Below are 22,239 nucleotides of genomic sequence, written 5' to 3' on the forward strand. Positions count from 1 at the left end.
TAGACTCTATCTACCCTACTTGGGGGCGGGGTAAGCCTCTGCATTTGGCAAGATGAACTAGACTTCCAGTGATAGTGGCCCTGGCCCACACCCTTGGCTCTTATCTCAGAGGCAGGACAGTGGCTATGAGAATTAGGAAAATGAGTGGTTAGGGAAAAGGCACCCCCCACCCTAAGTACCGTTATATTCCCTCCACGTTGGGGCATGGCCAGTACGCTTCAGTGGCTGTGTTTGTGAATCATACCTTGCCTCTCCATAGGGACACAAAGAGGTATTTGGGCCAAGACCACCTAAGCTGAGTAAGTGGCCAACACTCCAGAGACCACGCCACTGCTGCCACACGCCCACGCCCACCCCCACCCCCACCCCCCGCACCCGGAACCACACTGCACTGAACCAGACAAGGTAAGCCAAGCTCAAGATGGGCCGGCACAGGTCTGGCTGGAGGAAGCTCGGAGGTCCGGACCCTGCAGGGAAGTCAGAACCCCGAGTGCGACTGGGAGTGGAGCTCTCACTGCCACATATCTCAGGACACTCACTAGACTAATGGCTGAAATTCAGGCTCTGGAGCTGGACTTAAATTAAGCCAGAACTTAAATCCAAGCCCTTTCTGTAGTCTTAGACATGCAATTTAACCTTTCAGAGCCTGTTTCCTCATCGTAAACTTCCTCTTAAGAGTTGTTCGGAGTAAATGCAAAGCACTCAATTGGCCATTATTATCACAGATGAACTGTGATGTGTGCAAGCAAGAGAGGGTTCCACCCTATCCATGTAGGGAGCTAGAGGGAGGAGAGCTGTCATCGCTCCCTCTTCAGTCTTCAAAGATTCCAGCTCCCCCTCCTTTCTTTTCCAGCTGTGGGACCTAGACACAAACCCACTCAAGCTCTGCCCTTAGGGATCACCAAATCTCAAAGCTGAAGGGCCCTCCTAGGTTATCAGTTCCGCCACCTCTGTCTTTTTTGACTGCTGACTTATGGGATGGGACACAACACCAACCCTAACAAGGGCCATCCAGGAATCCTCCAGTCCTACCCCCGGGTCTGGTCCTATGCTGGCACTCAGTTTCTTGAATGACTGGTAACTGCTAGGGCAATGAATGGATGAGGGCAAGGGCAGAGGGTAGTATGTTCCCAGGAGGAGCACATCATTCAAATGATAGCTTACATATATACAGATTTATTATTAAAAGCCTGTTACATGTCAGGCACTGTTGCCAGGCACTGGGGTAGTTTCCTGTCCCCCTTACAATTCTGTGAGGAAAATATTCACTAAATGAGTAAGCAAAGAAACTGAGATAAGTACCACAAAATACAAAAACTGGGCAAAATGGTAGGGAAGAATAAGGGGGCATCTCTTAGAGGCTGTCAAGGAGGGCGCTCTGATGCTTGATCCTGAAGCTAAGACCTGAAGGTAAGAAATTAATCTTAAAGTGGTCAAGGGGAAAGTCCTTCCAGGTAGAAAGAAGGTCCTGAGGCAAGAAAGTTTTTGGTGAACAGGATCTGAAAGGAGGGCCAGTGTAGTTAGAGAAAGGCGGGTGGGGGGCCTGCGATGACACTGGAGTTCGGGGTAGAGGCCAGATATTTCAAGCCCTAAGGACTGGCATTTTAAACACAATAGGAAGCTGGAGTTATGGAGTGACAATCTAATTTATATCTAACAACATCATCTCGGCTACTGAATGGAGATTAAATTGAAAGATGACCAGAGGAAAAAAAGGAAGGAGAAAAAGAGGCCAGAATGCCACTGCAATAGTCCTGGTGGGACTGTATGGTCTCCACTGTGGTGTGGCAAAGACATGGACAGAAGTGGCAACGTTTGATATAAAATATGCTAAGGGACAGACAAGGGGGATAAGAAATGAGGGAAGAATCAAGGATGACTACCAGGAATCTGGCTGGAGCGGCTACATGGACGGTAACACCATTTAAAGAAATAGGGAAGGGTGGAGGAGAAATTATTTTGGAGTGGGGTGACTCAGGAGTTCCATTTCACACACATCAAGTTTGAGATATTCTGTTGACAACCAAGGAGAATGCTCAAGCAGGTCTTTGGATCCCTGAACTTTGAGCACAGAGAAGAGATTTGGGACAAGAGATGTAAATTTGAGTCTTCAGCATCTAGATCAGCATTATGCAACAGAAATATAAAGTGAACTGCAAAAGCCACATGGGTAATCATTGAAACTACTAATAGCGACATTTTTAAAAGTAAAAAGAAACAGGTGAAATTGTATTATTTTTAATAATGTATTGTATTTCACCTAATATATCCAAAATATTATTTCAACATATGATCAAAACATATGATTCAAAAAATGAGTATTTTTATTCTTTTTCATATGAAGCTTTCGAAATCCCATGGGTATTATATACTCACAGCACCATATGTGCCTGTGGCTCTTATACTGGACAGCACAACTTTAGATGGTACACAAAGCCAAGGCGGCTAATGAAATCCCTTAGAACAGGGTTTCAACCTTGGCACTACTGATATTTGGGGCTGGGTAGTTCTCTGTGTGGGAGAGGAGGCTATCCTGTGCATCATAGGCTGTTTAGCAGCATCCCTGGCCTTCACCCATTAGATGCCAGTAGCATCCTCCCAACTTTGACAGTTAAAAAGGACTTCAGACATTGTCAAATGTCCTAGGCAAAGGGTGAAGAGTGAAGAGGGGGAATCACCAGTGATTGAGAACCACTGACCTAGGCAGAGAGAGAGTGTAGAGAGCAGAGGGCCCAGGAGAACGCTGGGAACACCAGCCTTACCATCTGCCTTAGGTAGTGTGCATGGGGCATTAAAAGGTTCAATTCTCTGGTTCAATTTTTCTAGGACTGTAGGCCCTAGGGAATTGAAAGGAAGGGGTGAGGTGATTTCATGTGAAAACTGCAGAGGTCCAGTTTCTAGTACATGAAAACACCCAACCAATGTCGGTAACAGCAACAGCAAGAGGTCCTCCCCCACTGTCACTTCTTATATAATCAAGTTTTCCTCTCCTCATCTGATCCCTTCCTCTTGACAAATGGTAGCATTTACCAAGGACCACTGTCCCCAAAGAGAAACTCCATATAACTATCTGGAGAGATTGGGGGTTATCCAAATTAGAGGAAACCATGGGTATAGATTCAGTATCAAGCTTCTATGGCCTCGTATGTAGACATACAGCTTGCTTGAGCATAGAGGAGAAAGTCTGGGACTGGAATCTACATGGTGGGTAAAGCCAAGGAAACTGGTGATCATAGAGGAGCCCTAGCCTAATTGTTAACAGTCCTGAAAACTTATCAGCTTCCTTTCTACCTTGAAAACCCAAATCTGTTTTTAAAACAAACAAACCAGGCCTTTAAGGAATATCTAGAGGACTAGCTGGTGCAAATACTAAGGGAGGAAGGGCCCTGGCATTGACTAAGATGTATAAAAAGTCCAGCGTACAGTATGGCTGAAGCCAAGTGAGCAAAGGAGAGGAGGACAAAGTCAGCTAAGAGGAGGGGGCAGATCATGTAGGGCTTTACAGACCTTGGCATCCGACTCTTACTCTGACTGAAATGAAAAGCCCCTGGGGGGAGAGGGGGTTTGAGCATTTTGTGATGTTATCTGATTTCCGTTTTAAAAGGATCACTCTGGTTGTAAACAATGTAGAAGCAGGGACATTAATTAGTAAAGAATTTAGGAAATCCAGGTGAGAAATGCTGGTGGCTCTGACTAGAGTATTAACAGGGAGATTCTAAGAAGTAGAGCCAATAAGATTTCCTAATGGACTGAATGTGGGTATAACCATCATTTTCAGCCAGAGTGCATCACATCATGATATTCCTCTGCTTAAAAACAATGCAAGACTATTTTATTCAGAGTAAAGACCAGAAGTGCCCCAGATGATCATTTAACTACCTGACCTCTTCTACCTACCCGACACTCCCCCATCACTCCACTCTTGCCTCTGGCCTCCTTACTTTGAGAACTGGCCAGCTACAATCCCACCTCCAGGCCCTTGCTCAAGCTGTTCTCTCTACTTGGAATACTAGAGGGCTGTATGGCCAACTTCCACTTCATTCAAGTCTATTTAAATCTCAGTTTCTCAGTAATCTACACCCACATACGTTGCTCTAGCTCTCCCAGTCCTCCTTACGCAACTCTACCCTTTTTAATACAAAGCTCTTATTTCCTAACACACAGTTTACTTACTTACTATGTTCACTGTCTGTCTTGGGTTGGAATGGAAGTTTCAGATGGTGGAGCTTCCATTAGTTTGGGTGATGAGACTAACAAAGAGGAGAAACCACCAGCATGTCAACCATAATAGACATGTGGCATGAACAAGAAATAAGCCCTGACCTTTTTTACGTTTAAAAAAAATCATTTCACGATTTAGCATGAAATCACTAGCAACATTCCTGTGGAATGGCAGGGGTAAAAGCCTGATTAAAGAGGCTTTAAGAGAAAATGGAAAGCAATCATTAGAGAAAGAAACCATATAAAACACTTCTGAGTTTTGTACAAAAGGAAGAAATAAAGTGGTGATAATTGGTAGGGGAAACAGAGTCAAGACGTTTGTAAAATGGGAATGACAGAATGTCTGTAATGCTAACAAGACTGATTTAATAAAAAGGAAAATGGATGATATGAGAGGAATAGAACTACAGGAACAAGAAGAAGGGCCCTAAAGCATAAGTAGAGCAACTAGCCTTAGATAAATGCAGTTAATTGGGATGCTGGAAGGTGAATAGGTGTGCTGAGAATGTTAATTCTTTTCTGATTGCTTCAGTTTCTTCTGCAAGGTGCAAAACACATCATTCATTAGGTAAATAAGCATGAGAGGAGAGGAAGTGAATGGGAGGGCAAATGGACCAAGGACCTATTCTCTAATTCTGCCTAACAGAATTATGGGTCTACACAAGATATAACGTTTGTAATAATTTATTTAAAGTGAGAGCAGTCACTGAGATTGTTTTTCTCCAGCAACCTTCAGCCTCATCAGTAAGACAAATGAATAGATGAACTGCATTTAATCTGGGTTGTGGTTTTGCCAAGTATGATAAAGCTGGGGACTGGGTAGGCTTTGGGCTTGCAAGAAAAATGATGGGGTAGCAAAAGAATGAAAGTGATTGGCTATGGTTTTCAAGTTGGATAAGGAGGTGATAATATTAGAGGGTGAGGGACAATGAAAAGTAAAATCAATGAGCTGGGAGTTCCAATGGGATCAAAAGGATTAGAATATTAAAGAAAGCAATCTGGAATGACAGAAGATGGCTGAGTTGAAGACAAGAAATAAATTTCAAAAGACTAAGAGGATGGCATTTTTGAAGGATTGTCTTCAAACCAAAAAAACAAAACACACTTCTATTATCAACTGGTGTTTAAGAATGGTGCACCACTGAGATGATTTACCCATTCCCCCTTGATGAAGGGGGAAAACACTGCCAACCAGGTTTCTTATCCATCTGCTATCTTAAAAGACATTCAAGGGCTTCCCTGGTGGTGCAGTGGTTAAGAATCCGCCTGTCAGTGCAGGGGACACGGGTTCGAGCCCTGGACCAGGAAGATCCCACATGCCGCGGAGCAACCAAGCCCGTGCGCCACAACTCCTGAGCCTGCGCTCTAGAGCCCACAGGCCACAACTACTGAAGCCCACGCGCCTAGAGCCTGTGCTCCGAAACAAGAGAAGCCACCGCAATGAGAAGCCCGCGCACCGCAACGAAGAGTAGCCCCCGCTCTCCACAACTAGAGAAAGCCCATGCGCAACAACAAAGGCCCAACACAGCCAAAAATAAAATAAATTAAAAAGAAAGAGACATTCAACACCAAAACCTAAAGGAAATTTGTTTAATGACTAAGTTAATTTATGACTGACTTTGGAGGATGCCCAGGTACTGTTTATTATTTCATTCTTCACTTTGGTAAAGCAAATCAGTATGGTTCTAACATGACTCTTTCTAAATCCAAAGTTATAGTAACTACATAAGAAATTAATCTCTGATGAAAAATTGGACCAAACAGTAAGAATGCTGGTCTATACACTCCAAGTCAGTCAAATACTTTAGTGAAATTGCAGGGAGGTGGGTGTTAAAAAAATTTTTAAAGGCTGTTCTTGTTGCAGCACGAGAATGTAGCCGAACAGGACACCAAGAGGGGAAAATAAAAACAAAAAACCCATGGCTTTGGGCACCAAGAGAGTAAGATATCTGCTAATAAGCTATAGCTTGACCTACACAACCACTGCAGAAAACCAGTTGGGTAAAGTCTTCCACCCAGTAGGACATCTGGGGGATAAGATCTCCACTTAGGCCAACATAATGGCCCATAATTTTATAAGTCTAAGGTATGTCTTCCAGCCAGATAACTTACATACTGTAAAAGGCTACCTATAGCCTTAAAGCCTAATTCAAGAAAAAGGCCATGGGACATAAGTAAACTCCAAAATAGCAAACCTAAGAACAGGCCAAATATGGCAATGCACCTATATGAAACTGGAACAGATTTATCACCAATCAAGTAGAAGAGCTCCTTCACCAAATATGAGGTGGTTCTAAAAACCTCGAAAAAAGGACTCCCCTGGTGGTCCAGCGATTAAGACTCCACACTCCCAATGCAGGGGGCCAGGTTCGATAGGAAACTAGATCCCACATCCGTGCCACAACTAAGAGCCTGCCTGCCACAACTAGAAGATCCTGCATGCTGCAATGAAGATCCCACGTGCCACAAGAATTTATTTGGAGCAGCCAAATAAATAAATATTAAAAAAAAAAAACAACCCTCAAATAAGCTTTGTTTTGGATTGCCAAGGGGGGATAACTTGACAAAGAAAAAAATTTTCAAAAGGGATTAAAATTTATGTATCTACCCCCAATTGTTCTGCATGCTGTCCACCAGAGATGGAAACAGTGTTAAGACAGAGAAGGAATAGGTGAGGAGAGAAATGTCATTCTCATCCATCTTGACAAATAGAGGCACACTGGGTCCCTGTAGGTTCAATACTATTAGAGAAGTCCTGGGCATTGTCACAACTGGATTGGGGAGCACTATTGGTTGTTTGGTAGGTTCTGTAGGTTGACTCCTACAGATTGAATCCCTGGAGGACAGGCATGCCAAACCACAACAAATCCGATTTATACTCTATAAGTAAAGCCTAAATACATTATTCAGAGCACTCTAGGCACAGATTTACAACCAGGGTTGACTTTTCCCCCAAGGCCAACCCCTACAGACTGTGATTTAAAGGGTCTAAGGCAGTGGTTCCCTCTGGATAAGCAGGTTTTGTTAGAGTAGGTAGGACGCATCTGTATCCCGTTCATTCCAGTCTTCCAGGAAAAGTGCTAAAATTTCTTGCTTCTTATAATCAGAAGAGGAAATATGATGTTCTAACACTATTTTCATTCCTTTAGTTCTACTGCAATTAAATTGAGATTTCTTTCAATTTGGTCCCCAGCTGAGTGCCCACCTAGAAAGCAAAGTCAGGTATCTACCTCATACTTTATATCAAATAAATTCCAAATAGATTAAATTTTTAGTTAAAAAATGAAACCATTAAAGTATCAGGAAAAAAGTAAGAATTTTCTTATGTTCTTCAAGTGCAGAAATCCCAAATATGATGCAAATCCTGAAGTCCTAAGAATAAAGGCTGGAAATTCAACTACCATACATTTTATTTTCTTACATGGCAAAAACATCATGAATAAAATGACAAATTGGGAAAAACACTAGCAACTCCTACCACAAAGAGCTAATTTCCTAAACATATACATTGCTTCCACAAGTTAGTTAACATGAAGACCCAATTTTTAAAAAAAGGTAAAGACTAAGGATATGAAAAGACAAAAAATGCAAATGGCTCTTAAAAATATAGAGATGATCAACCTCATTCATTATAAAAATAGACACTAAGTATAACTATAATAAGATACCATTTAACCCATCGGGTTGGGAAAGATGAACAAATGCACTGATGAGGGTTTAAAGAAACATTTGAAAAACTGGAATAAATTCTGAGAACAATCTGACATGTAGCAAAATGTAAAATGCCATTCCATCTCTAGGAATATAACTTACAGATACACTTGCACTCATGCAAAGTAACTATATTTCATCTAATCCAAATGCCACTGATTTTAAGGTCATCATTGATTTTAAGATGCATCGTTATTTTATGTACCACTAAAATCAAAACACTGCCAATTAAACTATGGATATTAAGATACAAATTTCTGATATTAAAAAATGTGGGGGAAATATATATATTCTATAACCTCATTAATTTCATTCCATAATTTTTTAAATTGAGGTAAATATTCAAAATCTGGTTCCCTATCTTTGCTGGGCATCCTGAATTTTACAAGATGTGCCATGCTGAAATTCTACAGGAAACCTTTTTGGGCATCTTAGCTCCCAGACTGCTTCTCTGGCTCTCCAGGGAAAACTTTTCATCATTTACTACGAAAGTCTGCTCTTCAAACCATTTCAAGTCTATAAATAAAATCAGAATGTCCTAGTCCAGCTCACGCTAGTGTGTAAAAACGATCCTCCTTCCCCTTGCAATAGGCTAGATGGAACAGATCAGGTTGGATGGTCTATACCATTGGTCCCCAACCTTTTTGGCACCAGGGAGTGGTTTCATGGAAGACAATTTTTCTGCGAACGGGGGCGGGGTATTCAGGTGGTAATGCGAGTGATGGGGAGCCGCAGATGAAGCTTCGCTCACTCCCTCGCCTGCCACTCACCTCCTGCTGTGCGGACCAGTTCGTAAGCAGACCAGTACCGGTCCACGGCCTGGGGGTTGGGGACCCCAGGTGCTAAGGAAGCTCCAAACTCAATCTGGTTTCAATATTCCCTACATAGTGAAAATGAGAGAGGTCCCATCTCGCAGTTTAACTGAGTACGAACAATTCAGTATGTTCAGTAGAGGTACTCTACTGAACCAGCAGGCTTAGCCCTTCAAAGAACCAGCCCCAGTGGACTAAGAGCATAGTACTCAGTTTCCCTATTGGCCTTGACAAGTTAGAGAAAACATGAGCAGTAGTAACATACTCAATTCAACTTTAAGATTTACTTATCATTAGCTAAGCCCCTTCCTTCTTTGGTGTCTTATCTCCCTGACAAACTGCTAGCACCACCCCTATCCTGTATCTCAGGGGTGTTATTTACCTGCCAGTGAATAATACTAGGCCCTACTCATGTCAGAAAATTTGTATTTGGTGAGAAGTTGGAAGGTTTCCTATGTTAAGCCATCATTTCAGGCTTAAGTCAGAAAAAAGCCGTTAGCATAAAACTTATTTTTATCAAAATTATGCACAAACGGGCTTGCCTGGTGGCGCAGTGGTTCAGAGTCCGCCTGCCGATGCAGGGGACACGGGTTCGTGCCCCGGTCCGGGAAGATCCCACATGCCGCGGAGTGGCTGGGCCCGTGAGCCATGGCCGCTGAGCCTGCGCGTCCGGCGCCTGTGCTCCACAACGGGAGAGGCCACAACAGTGAGAGGCCCACGTACCGCAAAAAAAGAAAAATTATCCACGCACATGATTTAGCAAATATAACAAGGCTTTCACGTCTCTTGCCCCATCCTCCCCAGAAGCAACAGATCTTAGCTCTTTTCAGCGTTCCTTACCTTTGTGTCTGAGTAAGATGCTCCCTGTTCTTCATTTACCACTTTAAGAAATTATCTATTTTTTTTTTTGGTAATATTTGGCTGCGCCAGGTCTCAGTTGAGGCACGTAGAATCTTCACTGCTGTGTACGGGATCTTCGTTGTGGCATGCGGGATTTTTTTTTTTTTTTTTTCAGTTGTGTCGTGCAAGATCTAGTTCCCTGACCATGGATCGAACCCAGGGCCCCCGCGTTGGACGCCAGGAGTCCCTATCTATTGATTTCTATTATGAAATTTTGAATTTTGCTCTTACACACCCCATTACTTACCCATCCACACTTCCCTATTCTCCCAATTTAGATGAAAATTATTTTATTAAATATATAAATCATGCTGCCATGATTATGACTCGGTAGAGCTCCTAATTATATTTTATGAGTTTTCGTTTACTCTGGAATTAGCATTTACATTTTTTCATTTATTTTCTATTTTCTTATCAGCAATTGAGCTAACTCTTCAAATGAACCAAAATTTCCTCAAGATATTCAAATATGCTAAGTTTCAAAATCAGTCTTAGAGTCATTCCATTCTAGAACTCAACTTTCCCTTGCTGCAACCTAGAGTACTGTTCTCCAAGCCAAAGCAGAAAAGCAGTCCTGGGACTTCCCATTGCCATCATTTCTGGGAATTCCGTTTGCCTCCGCATGAGACCACATGGAGAATTCCAGTACTAAGCAAACTCTACTTCAGTAATTTGCACCAGCATTTAATACCACAATGCAAATAGTCTACCTCTCACTACTCCATCCCCCTAGAGTCTAGCTTATTGCTGATGTAGCTCTGGGATAAGAAGCCTGGTTTAATTTAGCATTCCAACTCAACCCCAATTTTGAGGGTGTGTGGATGACTTTTAAGTGAAAGTTAATCTAACACCAAATCAGTATCATCCTGAAAACTGCCCTCCTAAGCCCTCTGACTCATCCAGAATCGGGCTTGGCCAGACGCCATCACAACAGAATGGTGTAACCATTCCTATCTCCACCTAACATATATGCCAGTTATTTGCACACCCAAATTGCCTATGCAGAAAGCTGCCTTTGTAGGCAAAATAAGGACAGGCACCTAATCATCTTTATTCTCCACATGGTACTTACACGTAGCTGGTAACCAGTGAGTACTTCACAATGTGCAAAGCAAGCTCTCAGGTGGATGCCAACCACAGTTTACTCAACGGAACAAAAAGAAAAGTGGAAGGCTACATGGGAATTCCCTGGCTGTCTGGTGGTTAGGACTCAGTGCTTTCACTGCTGAGGGCCCGGGTTCAATCCCCTGGTGCGGAACTAAGATCCCACAAGACATGCAGCGCAGCCAAAAAAAAAAAAAAAAGTGTAAGGCTACAGAAAGCTAGTGTATTAAAGCATCACTCTTAAAAAACTACTGTACAACTCCTGAGGCTAAGCGTTAGCAGTATAACTTTGTCAATGACACAGGGCAGACTATGTGGCCTCAACTTGAGATACATTGGATTGGAAATTCACACAAAAATAATTTCACAAAACGTAATGTTGAAATAGCGAATTCAATCATTTCAAAACACCTTTTTAAAGTTTTAGAACTACTTTTCCACTGTTCTTAAGTGTTTTTCCTTTCAACAGTAATTTAAAAAAAAAAGACAAAAAACCCAACACTAGTAGGAATACAGCATTAAACCAGCCCAGATTCTGGCAGTCATGAAAAACTCAGGTTGTCTGTTACAGGGAGATCATGCTCTCAGAGGGAGAAAGAATGCTTTATCATGCAAAAATATATTACTCCCATATTTAATCCACTGTGACACGTCACCACCTTCATTGACCATTCCCATCTAAATGCTCTACTTGACATTATGTAGTCTCCCTCTCTTAGAATATAAGCTCCAGATCTAGACCTAAAACAGTACCTTGCAGAGTATCACTGAAAATTTTTATTTGTTGAATCAGTGAACACTGCTAGTGCCCATCTTTTGAAACTTGCCAACCCCACCCATCGGACCAAGGGGTATGTTCATCAGTGCTGATCAGTAATGGGTCCATCTCTGGCGGAAAAAAGGAACCAAAGCAGGAAAACCCTCTAAGTGGCAGTGGCAGAAAACCAAGCCCGCCAGGGAAGATAAAGACAAATACAAGGACCTAGCCTAGATATTAGTCATAATCTTCTTCGTTGATCACTTCTTATCTGTAGGAGCCAATAACTCTTCCCACCCCTAATCCCAACTCCAACAGTTTTCCCAGAACTGTTGTCTTTACCACTTGACCTCTCACCAAAGACAACTTCCACATTCAGTAAAATGGTGGCTGGGAGATTAACACACAAAACGTCTCTCACAGGGTTTCAGAGAACAAATATCCAATAAATTACAAGTTGTACTGTTATCCCCATCTCAGCCATCTATGAATTAGAAATATTAAGTAGGAAAATATGAGAGACTACCCAACTAAAAACCAGCTGCTTTTTCTTGCCTCCCATTACCACAACCCACCTTTCCTAAAAGCATAAGGCCCGGCATACAGTAGGTGCTGAGTATTTGTTGAATGATGCTGGGAAATGCCCTAACCAGACAGAACCCCACTATATATATTAAAACTGGAGCAAGAAGGTACAGACAAAAAACATCTGCAAGACAGTCTGTTTTGATAAAAGCATGGAACTAAGAAGCAGTGGGTCTTCCTTGTACTCACCCCCCATCCTTGTTAAATAATCTAAAGCTCACTTCTGGGTCCTTCTATGCCTATCATTCTAAAGGAAATGAGGTACTAGTGGGGCCACTGAGGAATTCTTTGGATTTTGGCAGAACTGTACAAATAGATGGTGAAAGGCATCAAAAGGTGTTGCTTACTGGCCTAGGAAAATAGCAGAATGCTGTTGGAGCCACAACTTAATTTTCCATATGGCATGAAGTGAAAGCTGACCTCCTGTTCCCTCAAACCCTTCCTTATTCTAGACCTCTTCCTTGGAAAGTAAGTCAAACGAGATGTACTGATTGACTGGGTGGTTGGAATGTTAGTAGTAAGGGGTGGGTGACAATTGTTTCTCAAGCAGGGAAAAGTCCCACATCTCAAAACTCCTAGTAAGTTGATGGTTTTATAACAAAGGTGTATGAGAGACAGAAAGTCTTTAATGGAATAAGCCTGCCTACCTGGGTTCTTCTATATAAGCCCTCTTTTACCTTTGGCACCTATAAATCCTATCTACAATAAGGAAAACAACTGCAGTGATGTTCACCCAGAACTGAATGTCAAACTTTATACCCTCCCCTTCTCTTCCAGAGACAAATAAAGAACCCAGACACAAGCCCAAGTAAGAACTCTCTCAAAGCACACATTCCCTAAGTTGAAAAACCATTTATTTCACCGGAAAGAAAAAAGTGATCCAACGCTATGTGTCTACCTGCCATAAGCCTTTAGGTCAAAAAGACTCAGGAGCAGTGACACTCTCACAACACCCACTGGAAGCAGGAGGTGGGGATACAGCACAACCCCCACCAGTTTCTGCACACAATGAGACCTGCTGGGAGAACAGAACATGATGGGAAGCTACAGAAGTATTGAAGGACAGAAAGAACACGGAAATGGGCAGGAGAGAGGAAAGAAGAGGTGGTCTGAACTTAACAAGGTAAATTAAGGTCCACGGTTCCTGGGGGACTGAACGCACAGAGCTGAGAACGTCCCGGAGATGGGGTACCACGAAGGGTGTATTCTCATGCACAACCGCAGCTCGGAATTTCAGCCCACACACATCCCACCTGAAAGAGAGCACAATACAGGGGCTTTACAGCAAAGCTCACAAGGGCTTTCCCACTTACACTTCAAAGAACATCTTTACAAAGTACGGTAACTTGACACTCCTTTTAAGTTTACTTGTATCCATCCATAGTATAATAATAATCTCTAAAAGTGAAAAGAGCTTGAAGGCCAGACAGTAACTGGGAAGGCTCAAGCAATCCCAGACTAGCCTTTCTCTAAACGAAATAGCAAATTTTCTTTCACGAGAGTAGACAGACATTGCATTTCTCTTGATGTTAGCACATTAGCATTCCTCAGAGAAGGCAATTCCACATTTACAAACTGTCACTGGAGAGCAGGAAAAAGGGAAAGGTTCCAATTAGCTCTTAGCTCTCCACAGTAAAAAGTATGTTTGAATCTTGGAGTTACAAGTTAAAAACCGTTTAAGGTCTAGGAAAAAGTGGCATTAACTGAACAAGCTGTAACACCTGAGGGCGTCCAACTCTGCCTAGGGAAGAAAATAAAAGAACGTACTGGAGGGCATGTGTAAGCTACACATCAGGTCACTCAAGTTTCTTCTCCAGCCCTATCAGTGATCTCCTATCCAATAACCCTGGGCAAGTCACATACCTTCTGCCCTAATGGAAAAGATGACAGTATCACCCACCCTGTTACTACAGGATTACAGATCAATGGTAATGTCTGGGACACAATGGGAGCTACTCAAGACACAGGGTGTTGTGAAACACCCTTTAATACAACAGCAGTCTCAAACACCTAGAGCCCAAAGCTGGCAAGCATCAGAAGAGAATACACTCAAGTAGAGCCAAATGGATCATGAGGCTCAAAATGTATAGGAAAAAGCCAGAGGACTCAAGGTAGAGCTGGTGGTTGAAGAGTGTTAAATGCTCATAGCTGGTGGGAAGATGAAGGGAGTGACGTGCTTAAGGCAAAGCTCCCAACCTTGGATTTCAATATTACTGAAGAAGAGTAGAATTAACAGGGTGCGTACATATTTACGTTATTATGTACCTTAAAGAAGTGGAGAGAATGTCAAATCTAATACCGTGGGGACAGTTTAAAAACAAAACTGAACAAAGTAAATGGGCTCTTACAGGACAGATTCAAAGATAAAGCAATGGGGTAGGCATTCTATTCAGCTCAGGGAATGAATGTGAACTGACCAGAGAAGTTGAATTTGAGTCTATGCCCCAGACTCCTTGCTGAAATCAACTTTATAAGTTGAAAGATATCTTTTTCTACTCCTCTCTGCCCCAACTTACCATCAGACCTTTCACACAGCATGAAGCAGAACAGGAACCTTGCAGACCTTAGTAATGTCACACACCTAGGAATTTCAACGAAGGCTCTGAGAAACGGCACACCTGGGTCTGAATGTCTGGTTTCCAGGTTTGGTTCAATTACAGCACACAGGTGTGACCCAAGATTCATCACACCACTGTTTGCTTTTCCAGGCACAAATGGAATCAGATTGACTCCCAGGACTAGGAGCCCTGGAAAAACAGCCATGAGGGATAAGGATATTTATATATTTCACAAAGTAGTTAGGACTTCTCCCTATCCTCTGAACCATTAGCAACCTTACCCTAACCCTGCAAAAGCAAGCAAGCAGGGCAGCCTAACTGGAGCCTTTAGGCTGCAGGAGGGATGGCAAAACCAGAACAAGGGACACCCCACCGCTCTCACCTCAAGCTTTAAAAGGCTGAATACCGCGCCCGATCCGCATACTGCTCCCGCTCATACCGGGCCATGTCGTACAGGGAATTCCGCGCGGCCGCCGAAGCTTGGGACAACTCACTCTCATGCCCGTAACCGTAGCCCTCTCCAACAGTGGGGACTGGGCCGCGACGCAGGGGGCTCCGATCGCGCCCGTAATATGAAGTGGAAGCTGCAGTAACAGCAGCAGCGGCTGCTGCAGCAGCAGCAGCTGTAGCAGCAGCAGCTCCTGAAGTCGGCAACAGGTGTCTATCGTAGGGATCGAGAGAGGTGGAGGTGAGGTGACTGGCCATGGCTGTATTCTGGACTTGTGGCAGCTGGGACAGGGTCTGCTCTGCGTAATTATACGCAGAGGCAGCTGCAGCAGCCACTGCCTCATAGGACCGGGCAGCACGGCAGCGCTTGTAGTAGGCATCGAGCGCTCCGTACGCGTTGTTGTAATACAATGAATCCCCATAGCTCATGGCGTAAGGTGTACGCACTGCTCCATATTGCTCATTATATTGCTCGGTAAAGTCTGCCACTCGGCCCGAACGATCTACCGGACACTCTTTGGACCAGTGCCCCTCTTTCCCGCACCGATAGCAGCCGCTCTGGTCTCCCATCCCGGGCGCAGTCCTAAGCCGGCTGGTGGACAACTGCACGTGCATTCGTTTGCCTTGAAGAAACAGACGCAAGAAGGGTTGCTATCACTCTTAGTCATAGCCCCAGCCCCTACCCCAGACACTGGTCATAGCAATGGCTTTACCTAGACAACTCTAATGCAGGATTCATTGCCATTTTTAAGATATTTTTAAAAGGTCCAGTATAAATTCAGTATAATGACCTGATTTCAGGCAAAGATCAATTAAAGGAAGAAATGTTTCAGCTCTAACACCAGTTTAACGCTTAAGAAAGAAACTACTCTAGCTCAAAAATAGGCATTTCATCCTTTGCCAAGTAACTGTGGACAAAAACTACTCTGAACGGTGGCCCAATGTCAAAAGAAACCACAATAATAGTGCTCCACAACATTCTGACACCTCCAATCTTCACTATTAAGACTCCTGAATTCAGTAAGCAGGAGAATGCAAAGGCCAGTCCCCCCGACCGCCCCAAAATCAAAGAGAATAGAGTAGGACTCTAAAGTTACCATTGACAGTAATCCAGACTTGATCCGTGGCTGAGTGCGGTAGGCAAGTTTCAAGACTTTTGGGAAAAACACTCATGAATGGGGGAAGAGGGGTGAAATACAAGTTGAAGGACTGCCTTCCCCCTAAACTGGGTCCTTTAAATTGTTAGTTCTGATATTCATTCTAACAGGGATCCTTTACAATATTTAGTGACCCCTTATAACAGGGGGTCAAACAAAACAGGTCAGGCAGTTCACAAGATGCCTGAATTTTCAGAAAGAGTATTATGAAAAATGTGGAAGAAAAGAGGGGATGAAAAAAGTGGAGAATGACCAATAATGTTAGTGTATCAAACTGTTCATGTTAGCGCAAGATTAAAGTACTTTTTCTCCTTTAGAGATCTAAGATCCTAAGAACATGCACTTGATACTAGTTTTTGCTGAAAATTACAATTTGTATTCTGGAAATGAAAAAGTTTAAATTTTAAACCTTTTCACAGGAGCAGTTTCCACCTAACATGATCTACCATTTTAATGTAAGCAAAACTCCAGCAAAACCTTTCCAATACAAATGGCTATCATGCACCCAAGCATGCAGATGGCGAAGAAGTGAATGCTTAGAACAAGGGGAGTTAACAGATAGGTCATCTACTCAAGTAACGTTATAGAAAATGGTAAATATACAATTTCACCTACAAAATTAAAGTTAGGTTCTAGAAGACTAAAAAAGGGAAAAGGGAAGGACCAAAATATCAAAAAAAAAAAAAACCGGTTCAAACATTTTATCTGATAAGTGTAGGCTGCCAGTGAAAAGCTAAGATGTACAATTAAGTACTTAAGTGCTTTAAGTGCTAACCCATGTCCCTCATTATTTGTCCAAGTGGCCACTTTGGCACCTAACAAAACCAGAGAAAATAAGGGCAACCGAGGAACCAACCATGTCTCTTCAAGACATAAAGGTCATTAATAAATGTCCTGACCTAAAGATTTGCCAGAAAAAATTCCAAAGTCAGAAAAAGCAGCTAAGTCTTTAAAAATATCTAAAATGGATGTTCCTTAAATGGGCAAACAATAAAAAGAATATCCCCAACACTGAGAAACTGAAAAGGAAAAAGACCATCATAATAAATACTGCTACTCTATGTACATACAGAACTGTACTAGACAATGCTAAAGAGAATGACTAACAGTAAGGAAAACAGAGCAAAAACAACTAAACCTCAGAGAGCCTAGACTTCAGATACCAAGAGTTATGCTCTAAGTATGATGTGTCCTGTATCAGTTCACAATACCCTTCCCTTACATGTGTTAACTGTTACAAGGAGACACCACCACCTCTTCTATGACTTGATTAAAGTGTAGAAGAGTATCCAAAAATTAGATATCATAAACCCTCCACCAGAGCAGCCTTTCCTCCCAATTAAGTTGTTGACACAAAATAATTCTCAACTTACCAATTAAAAATGGAAAACCAGACCTGAGAGACCTGTGACATTTTTCTTTAATAATGCACAGCAATACCCATAACACAGGGCACCATTAACTTGGAAGAAATGATGATCAGACTTCCAGGTCTAAGAAGGTCCAATTTAAGTAAACATCAAAGATAGCCGAAATGACTCTTAACAAGAGGAGTGCTCAGGAGAAGCAGCAGCTACTACCTTGTTCGGGCTGAAAAAAGTTGGAATATAGATTAAAAATGTTAACAAGGAGTTGTGGGAATACTCCATAATTTAGAAGTAGTTACACTGAAGGGGAAAGGCTCTTTTCTGGCTTTGACACTGGGAACCCAAAGTGGGTGGACGAAGAGTAGAGTTAGCAACTCACCATGGTTACCACCCCCTTCACAACTGCCACCCTTGCCACAGGAGCTTAGATCTTAAACCAAGAAAACAAAATGTCTATCCACAGCATCACTCATGCTGCCTTCCAGGCACACTATTAATCTAGTCAAGGCTCCAAGGTTAACACCCATCTAAGTGCTCTAATCACCAGGGATGTTAGAGCTCACTCCTCAAACCAGTGAAACGGCTTTGCCATTATCGCCCCCCAAATCCCAATACCTTCTCCTCAGAAACTCCTGAAATTAGCCTTCAGTTCTAGAGTGTCCTCGTCCTCCAAACCGAACCTCTTGGTGCAAGCGTAACAGAAAAGCGGTAAAAGCTATAACAATTTAAAGACACCAGTTCTCTCAAGACTTGTTTAACGACAAATTATATTTACTGAGAAGCCATGAATTGGGATGAGGTGGGGGAGCTTCACAGATATTTTGCTCCTAAACATGTGGCTTAAGCCAGCTTTTGCCAGGTCCTTCCACATACAAAATAACACATGGGGTGCTGAGGCAATAAATTTCAGAGTGAAACACTGTTAGGTGCTCTACTACCCCCCCACCCCACAAAAAAGACAAAACTGAATAAATCTTCAGAGGAAGGGATTTCTGCACTAATAGGCAAAAAAGCCTAGGGGTTCCAAACTAATGCCAAGTGGTTCTTCTCCCAAACTTGATTTGCCTAAGGTAAAGCCTCTAAATCCCATGCATTCTCCATTTAAGCCCATCACCCACACTTAATCCTCACAATCAGCCAACCAACAGCTGTATCTCTCTCTCTACCCCAGACCCCTCCTATCCAGCCTATTTTCTACACAAAACCTTGTGTTCAGCCCTCTTCCCAAAGAGGGTGGTTCACCTTGAAACTCTGTGTTGTCAAGGCCCCTGATGGCCTCCACTGCATCCTCTGCCCGCTCCATGTGTACAAAGGCATAATCTTTCACGATGTCACATTCGATGACTGGACCATACTCCTCAAACTTGGCCCGAAGCTCCTTGTTGGTACAAGTAGGACTGATGTTGCCTACATGCAACTTTGTGGATGTTTTGCTCTTATTCTTGCTGGCTTCCACGTTGATGTTCACCCCGTGCAGCTTGTAGTGGTGCAGGTTGCGTATGGCATCCTCGGCCGCCGTCTTGTCCTCTATGTGCACAAAGCCGTAGTTCTTAATGATGTCACACTCCAGCACCTTCCCATACTGCTCGAAGAGTGAGCGGATCTCCTGCTCTGTGGCCTCCCGGGGCAGGTTTCCAATGAACAGCTTCACCATCTCGGACACAGCCTGGGCGAAAAAAAATGAAATTTCTAACAAAAGACCTCAGGCCCATGTCAGTTAAAAAAAAAAAAAAAAAGAAAAAAATCAATACTGCCATCTCCTTTGGGTCTGGCAAATATTTACAGTTTTCCCCCCTCTCAGACGCCCCACACGCACACCCCCAGATAATAATCAAAGGGAAGTAGGAATAAGGAGGCCCGCTACAATTCCAGCTATAGAACCTACAGAAAGGAGAAAGCATCTGTGACACAGATCCTTAGCAGACACAGACAAAGGGTTTGGTAAGAGCTGAATAGTTTCAAACGGAAACGCAAATGAAAGCGGGGCATAAATGCAGCCCTAGGGGTACTGGGCTTTCTACCTACTAAATAGACAGCAAATTCCCTGGAGGTCCGGTTAGAACTCCACGCTTTCACTGCTGAGGGCCCGGGTTCAATCCCTGGTCGGGGAACTAATATCCCGCAAGCCACGCGGCGGCTCCGCCGCCAAAAACAAAAAAAGACAGAAAACAAAGGTCTAACTACTTGGCTGGCTGGACAGACTGAAATTATGAACTGGCTCTTCCTCTCGTAACCGAATTAGCCATTTCCTGAAAAAAGGACCTTATAATAGCTACATTTTAGGGTTTCCTTTGGAAGCAGTGAACCCGTGACTTAAGCTGGATAGCGAGGCGTTCGGAGAGTACAGGAAGTGCTGGAGCGGGGAACGCCTCTCTCGGGGTGCCGTCCTACGAGCTCCTGGAGAATTGGAGAAATGCATGGCCAGAGAAGGGGCCTTGAGCCTCAACGGCCAGACGACAGTGTCTCGGGGCTTCAAAAATTTTCGAAACGGGGTTGTAATTCCTAAGTCTAACGGAAAAGCGGTTATCTTGGTAAAAGCCTCGAGGCAGTAAGCCGAGCAAAGTCGGATAGAGGGCAAGGTGGGGAAAAAGCAAGGTATTCTCGGGGGAGGTCGTGGGGGAAGGGCTGCTTGAGGCTTACCGCGCAACGCCGAGCACCGAGGTCGGCTCTCAGTGACGAGTGCGGAGGCCAGGACCACCCTAGGATACCCCTAAAGCCCAAGTCGTGAGATTTAACAGGGCAAAAAAAAGACAGTGAAGGGGCTCGGAGTCTCTCACCCGCACGAAAAGCAGCAGGGGCTCTTCCTCGCGGCGCGGACGCTTCTGACAAAACGCTAAAATGGCGGCGGCTGCAGCAGTGACTCTGGGTAGAGAGGGGGAGGTGAACCTACCACCGGATTGGCCGTTCAATAAAATAAAAGGCAGGCGTTCCCGTAGATCCTCTTCCTGATTGGTTACCACGAACGCCAATTACCTGAGGCCTGGAAGAGGTGGAAACGTCAGTAACCCCACAGAGTCTATACGAAAGCCAATGAGCACCTCTCTCGACAAACCGAGGTCACTGATTGGATGGAAGGTCGGCGTGAGGGAGGAACTACCAACGTGGGCTTCGCTGGCGGGGTTCCGCCCGCCATTAGGCGGAGCGAGCTAGGGATCCGATGTGGCGGTCTTCAGCTTCATGGCGCCAACTTTGTTAAGCTTCCACATTTCGCCACTCCACGTGCGCTCCATTTTGCCTTCTACTCCACACTTCTCCCTCTAATCTCCCAAACGCCATCCCCCTCGCAGCCAGGGTGCTGCGGGCGGTAGCTTACGCAGACCCAGAAGCCAGGTAAGAAAAATAGCAAAGCTTCCCACCTGAAGAAACCAACCTCCTCCTTTGGCCAAGAATCCGCACTGGCGCCCTGGGAGCCCCGGAGCTACCCCCACATTGAAACTACTTTCATAGGTGGTGAAAGGAACTCTGAAAACGGTTAATGGGCTCAGCTTCAATTAGGGTATAAAGGCCCCGACGTCGGCTCGGTTGACGGCTGCATTTCTCAGGAGGCGCCGAAGAGACAAGTTCCTTGGAGGAACCAGCCTCCCGGGGTCCAAGATGAAGAAAAGGGTTCTCTGTGTGACCGTGGAGATTGCGCATACACCCCCACCCCGCCCTGAGAAAAAACTAGAGCAGCAAAGTTTTTTGTTTTATTTTATTGGGCGCCATCAGCCAGAGCTGTAGGTTTAAACTCCTAGAACCGACCTTAGAGGGAAGAGCCTAAGTCACAACCAGATATAAGCAAAATACAATCAAAACAGCATTCTCCAGAGGGTCCGGCTTCCCTCCTCACATTTTTTTATCATCCTTTGGCTTCTTCACATAATCCCATAATTCACTGAACAAGCAAGGCAGCTTTTGAAGAGGGAGTTTAAAAAGGGGGATGGAAGAACTTAAAACATGATAAAAGCAGTGAGGAAAGGGATCATCAGGAAGTGAAGATGACAAAAGCAGAACACACTACCGTTCAAAGCAGCCCCCCCCAAAAGGGGTGGGGATCATAAAGAGAAAGGTGAAGTCAAAGTTATGGAAATAGATTTTAAAACCTGACGTGACTCAGAAATCAAACGGTGGGGAATTGGTCAATAATTTATTCTAGGGTGGGAAAAGGCAGGAATCTAAAAATGTCACATTTACAAATGTAGTGGTCACTAATCTTGGTCCGTTTTCACTGTGGATCCTGATGCTGACACTGCGGCTCTGAATAAAGGCCAAAGGATCAGTGATGAAGAAAACCAACTGCATGTTAGCTGCAAGTGTGCCCTCTGGAGGGGCCCTGCATCGGGAGGTGGTCACAACTCCATGTGCGCAGGTTCGGAAACACATCTGGTATAGAAATCCTTTCAGCTCCTTTGTTTGATCTTCCAAAATTTTTGTCCTAATAGCCTTGGAGATAAAACTTTCTTCCAAAATACCAAAGCATATGAGATCAGCTTACTCTATGAAACTAGGAATCTCTCCAAGTCCAAAGGGGAAAAACTGGGAATAGAAATCTTCTCGGGATCACAGTTCAGGCCAGTTTGCAGACCACCACCCACACCCACCCCCTGATCTAATTATTCTTGGTTTACCTTCTGAAAGCCC

General features: G+C 43.8%; 1 protein-coding gene across 4 annotated transcripts; it reads right to left on the minus strand.

Moving 5' to 3' along the window:
- Positions 1–12,927: 12,927 nt before the first annotated feature.
- LOC101279164 (RNA-binding protein 4) lies at positions 12,928–20,593 on the minus strand. 4 transcript variants are annotated; one of them, XR_007478985.1, is made up of 5 exons: positions 20,397–20,593; positions 18,862–19,285; positions 15,031–15,718; positions 14,607–14,671; positions 12,928–13,343 (listed from the first exon to the last, which is right to left on the minus strand). XR_007478985.1 is itself a non-coding variant. In XM_004277978.4 (4 exons), the coding sequence occupies exons 2-3, from the start codon at positions 19,271–19,273 to the stop codon at positions 15,039–15,041; spliced, it is 1,092 nt and encodes a 363-aa protein (XP_004278026.1). In that variant the 5' UTR covers positions 19,274–19,285; positions 20,397–20,593; the 3' UTR covers positions 12,928–13,343; positions 15,031–15,038. The 4 variants fall into 4 exon arrangements, 2 of the variants coding, with proteins under 2 accessions (XP_004278026.1, XP_049570154.1); XR_007478984.1 differs by having other exon boundaries at positions 14,607–14,837; XM_004277978.4 differs by lacking the exon at positions 14,607–14,671.
- Between the last annotated feature and the right edge of the window lie 1,646 nt (positions 20,594–22,239).

The sequence above is a fragment of the Orcinus orca genome, chromosome 8 (genome assembly GCF_937001465.1).
Source record: "Orcinus orca chromosome 8, mOrcOrc1.1, whole genome shotgun sequence".
NCBI classification, from domain to species: domain Eukaryota; kingdom Metazoa; phylum Chordata; class Mammalia; order Artiodactyla; family Delphinidae; genus Orcinus; species Orcinus orca.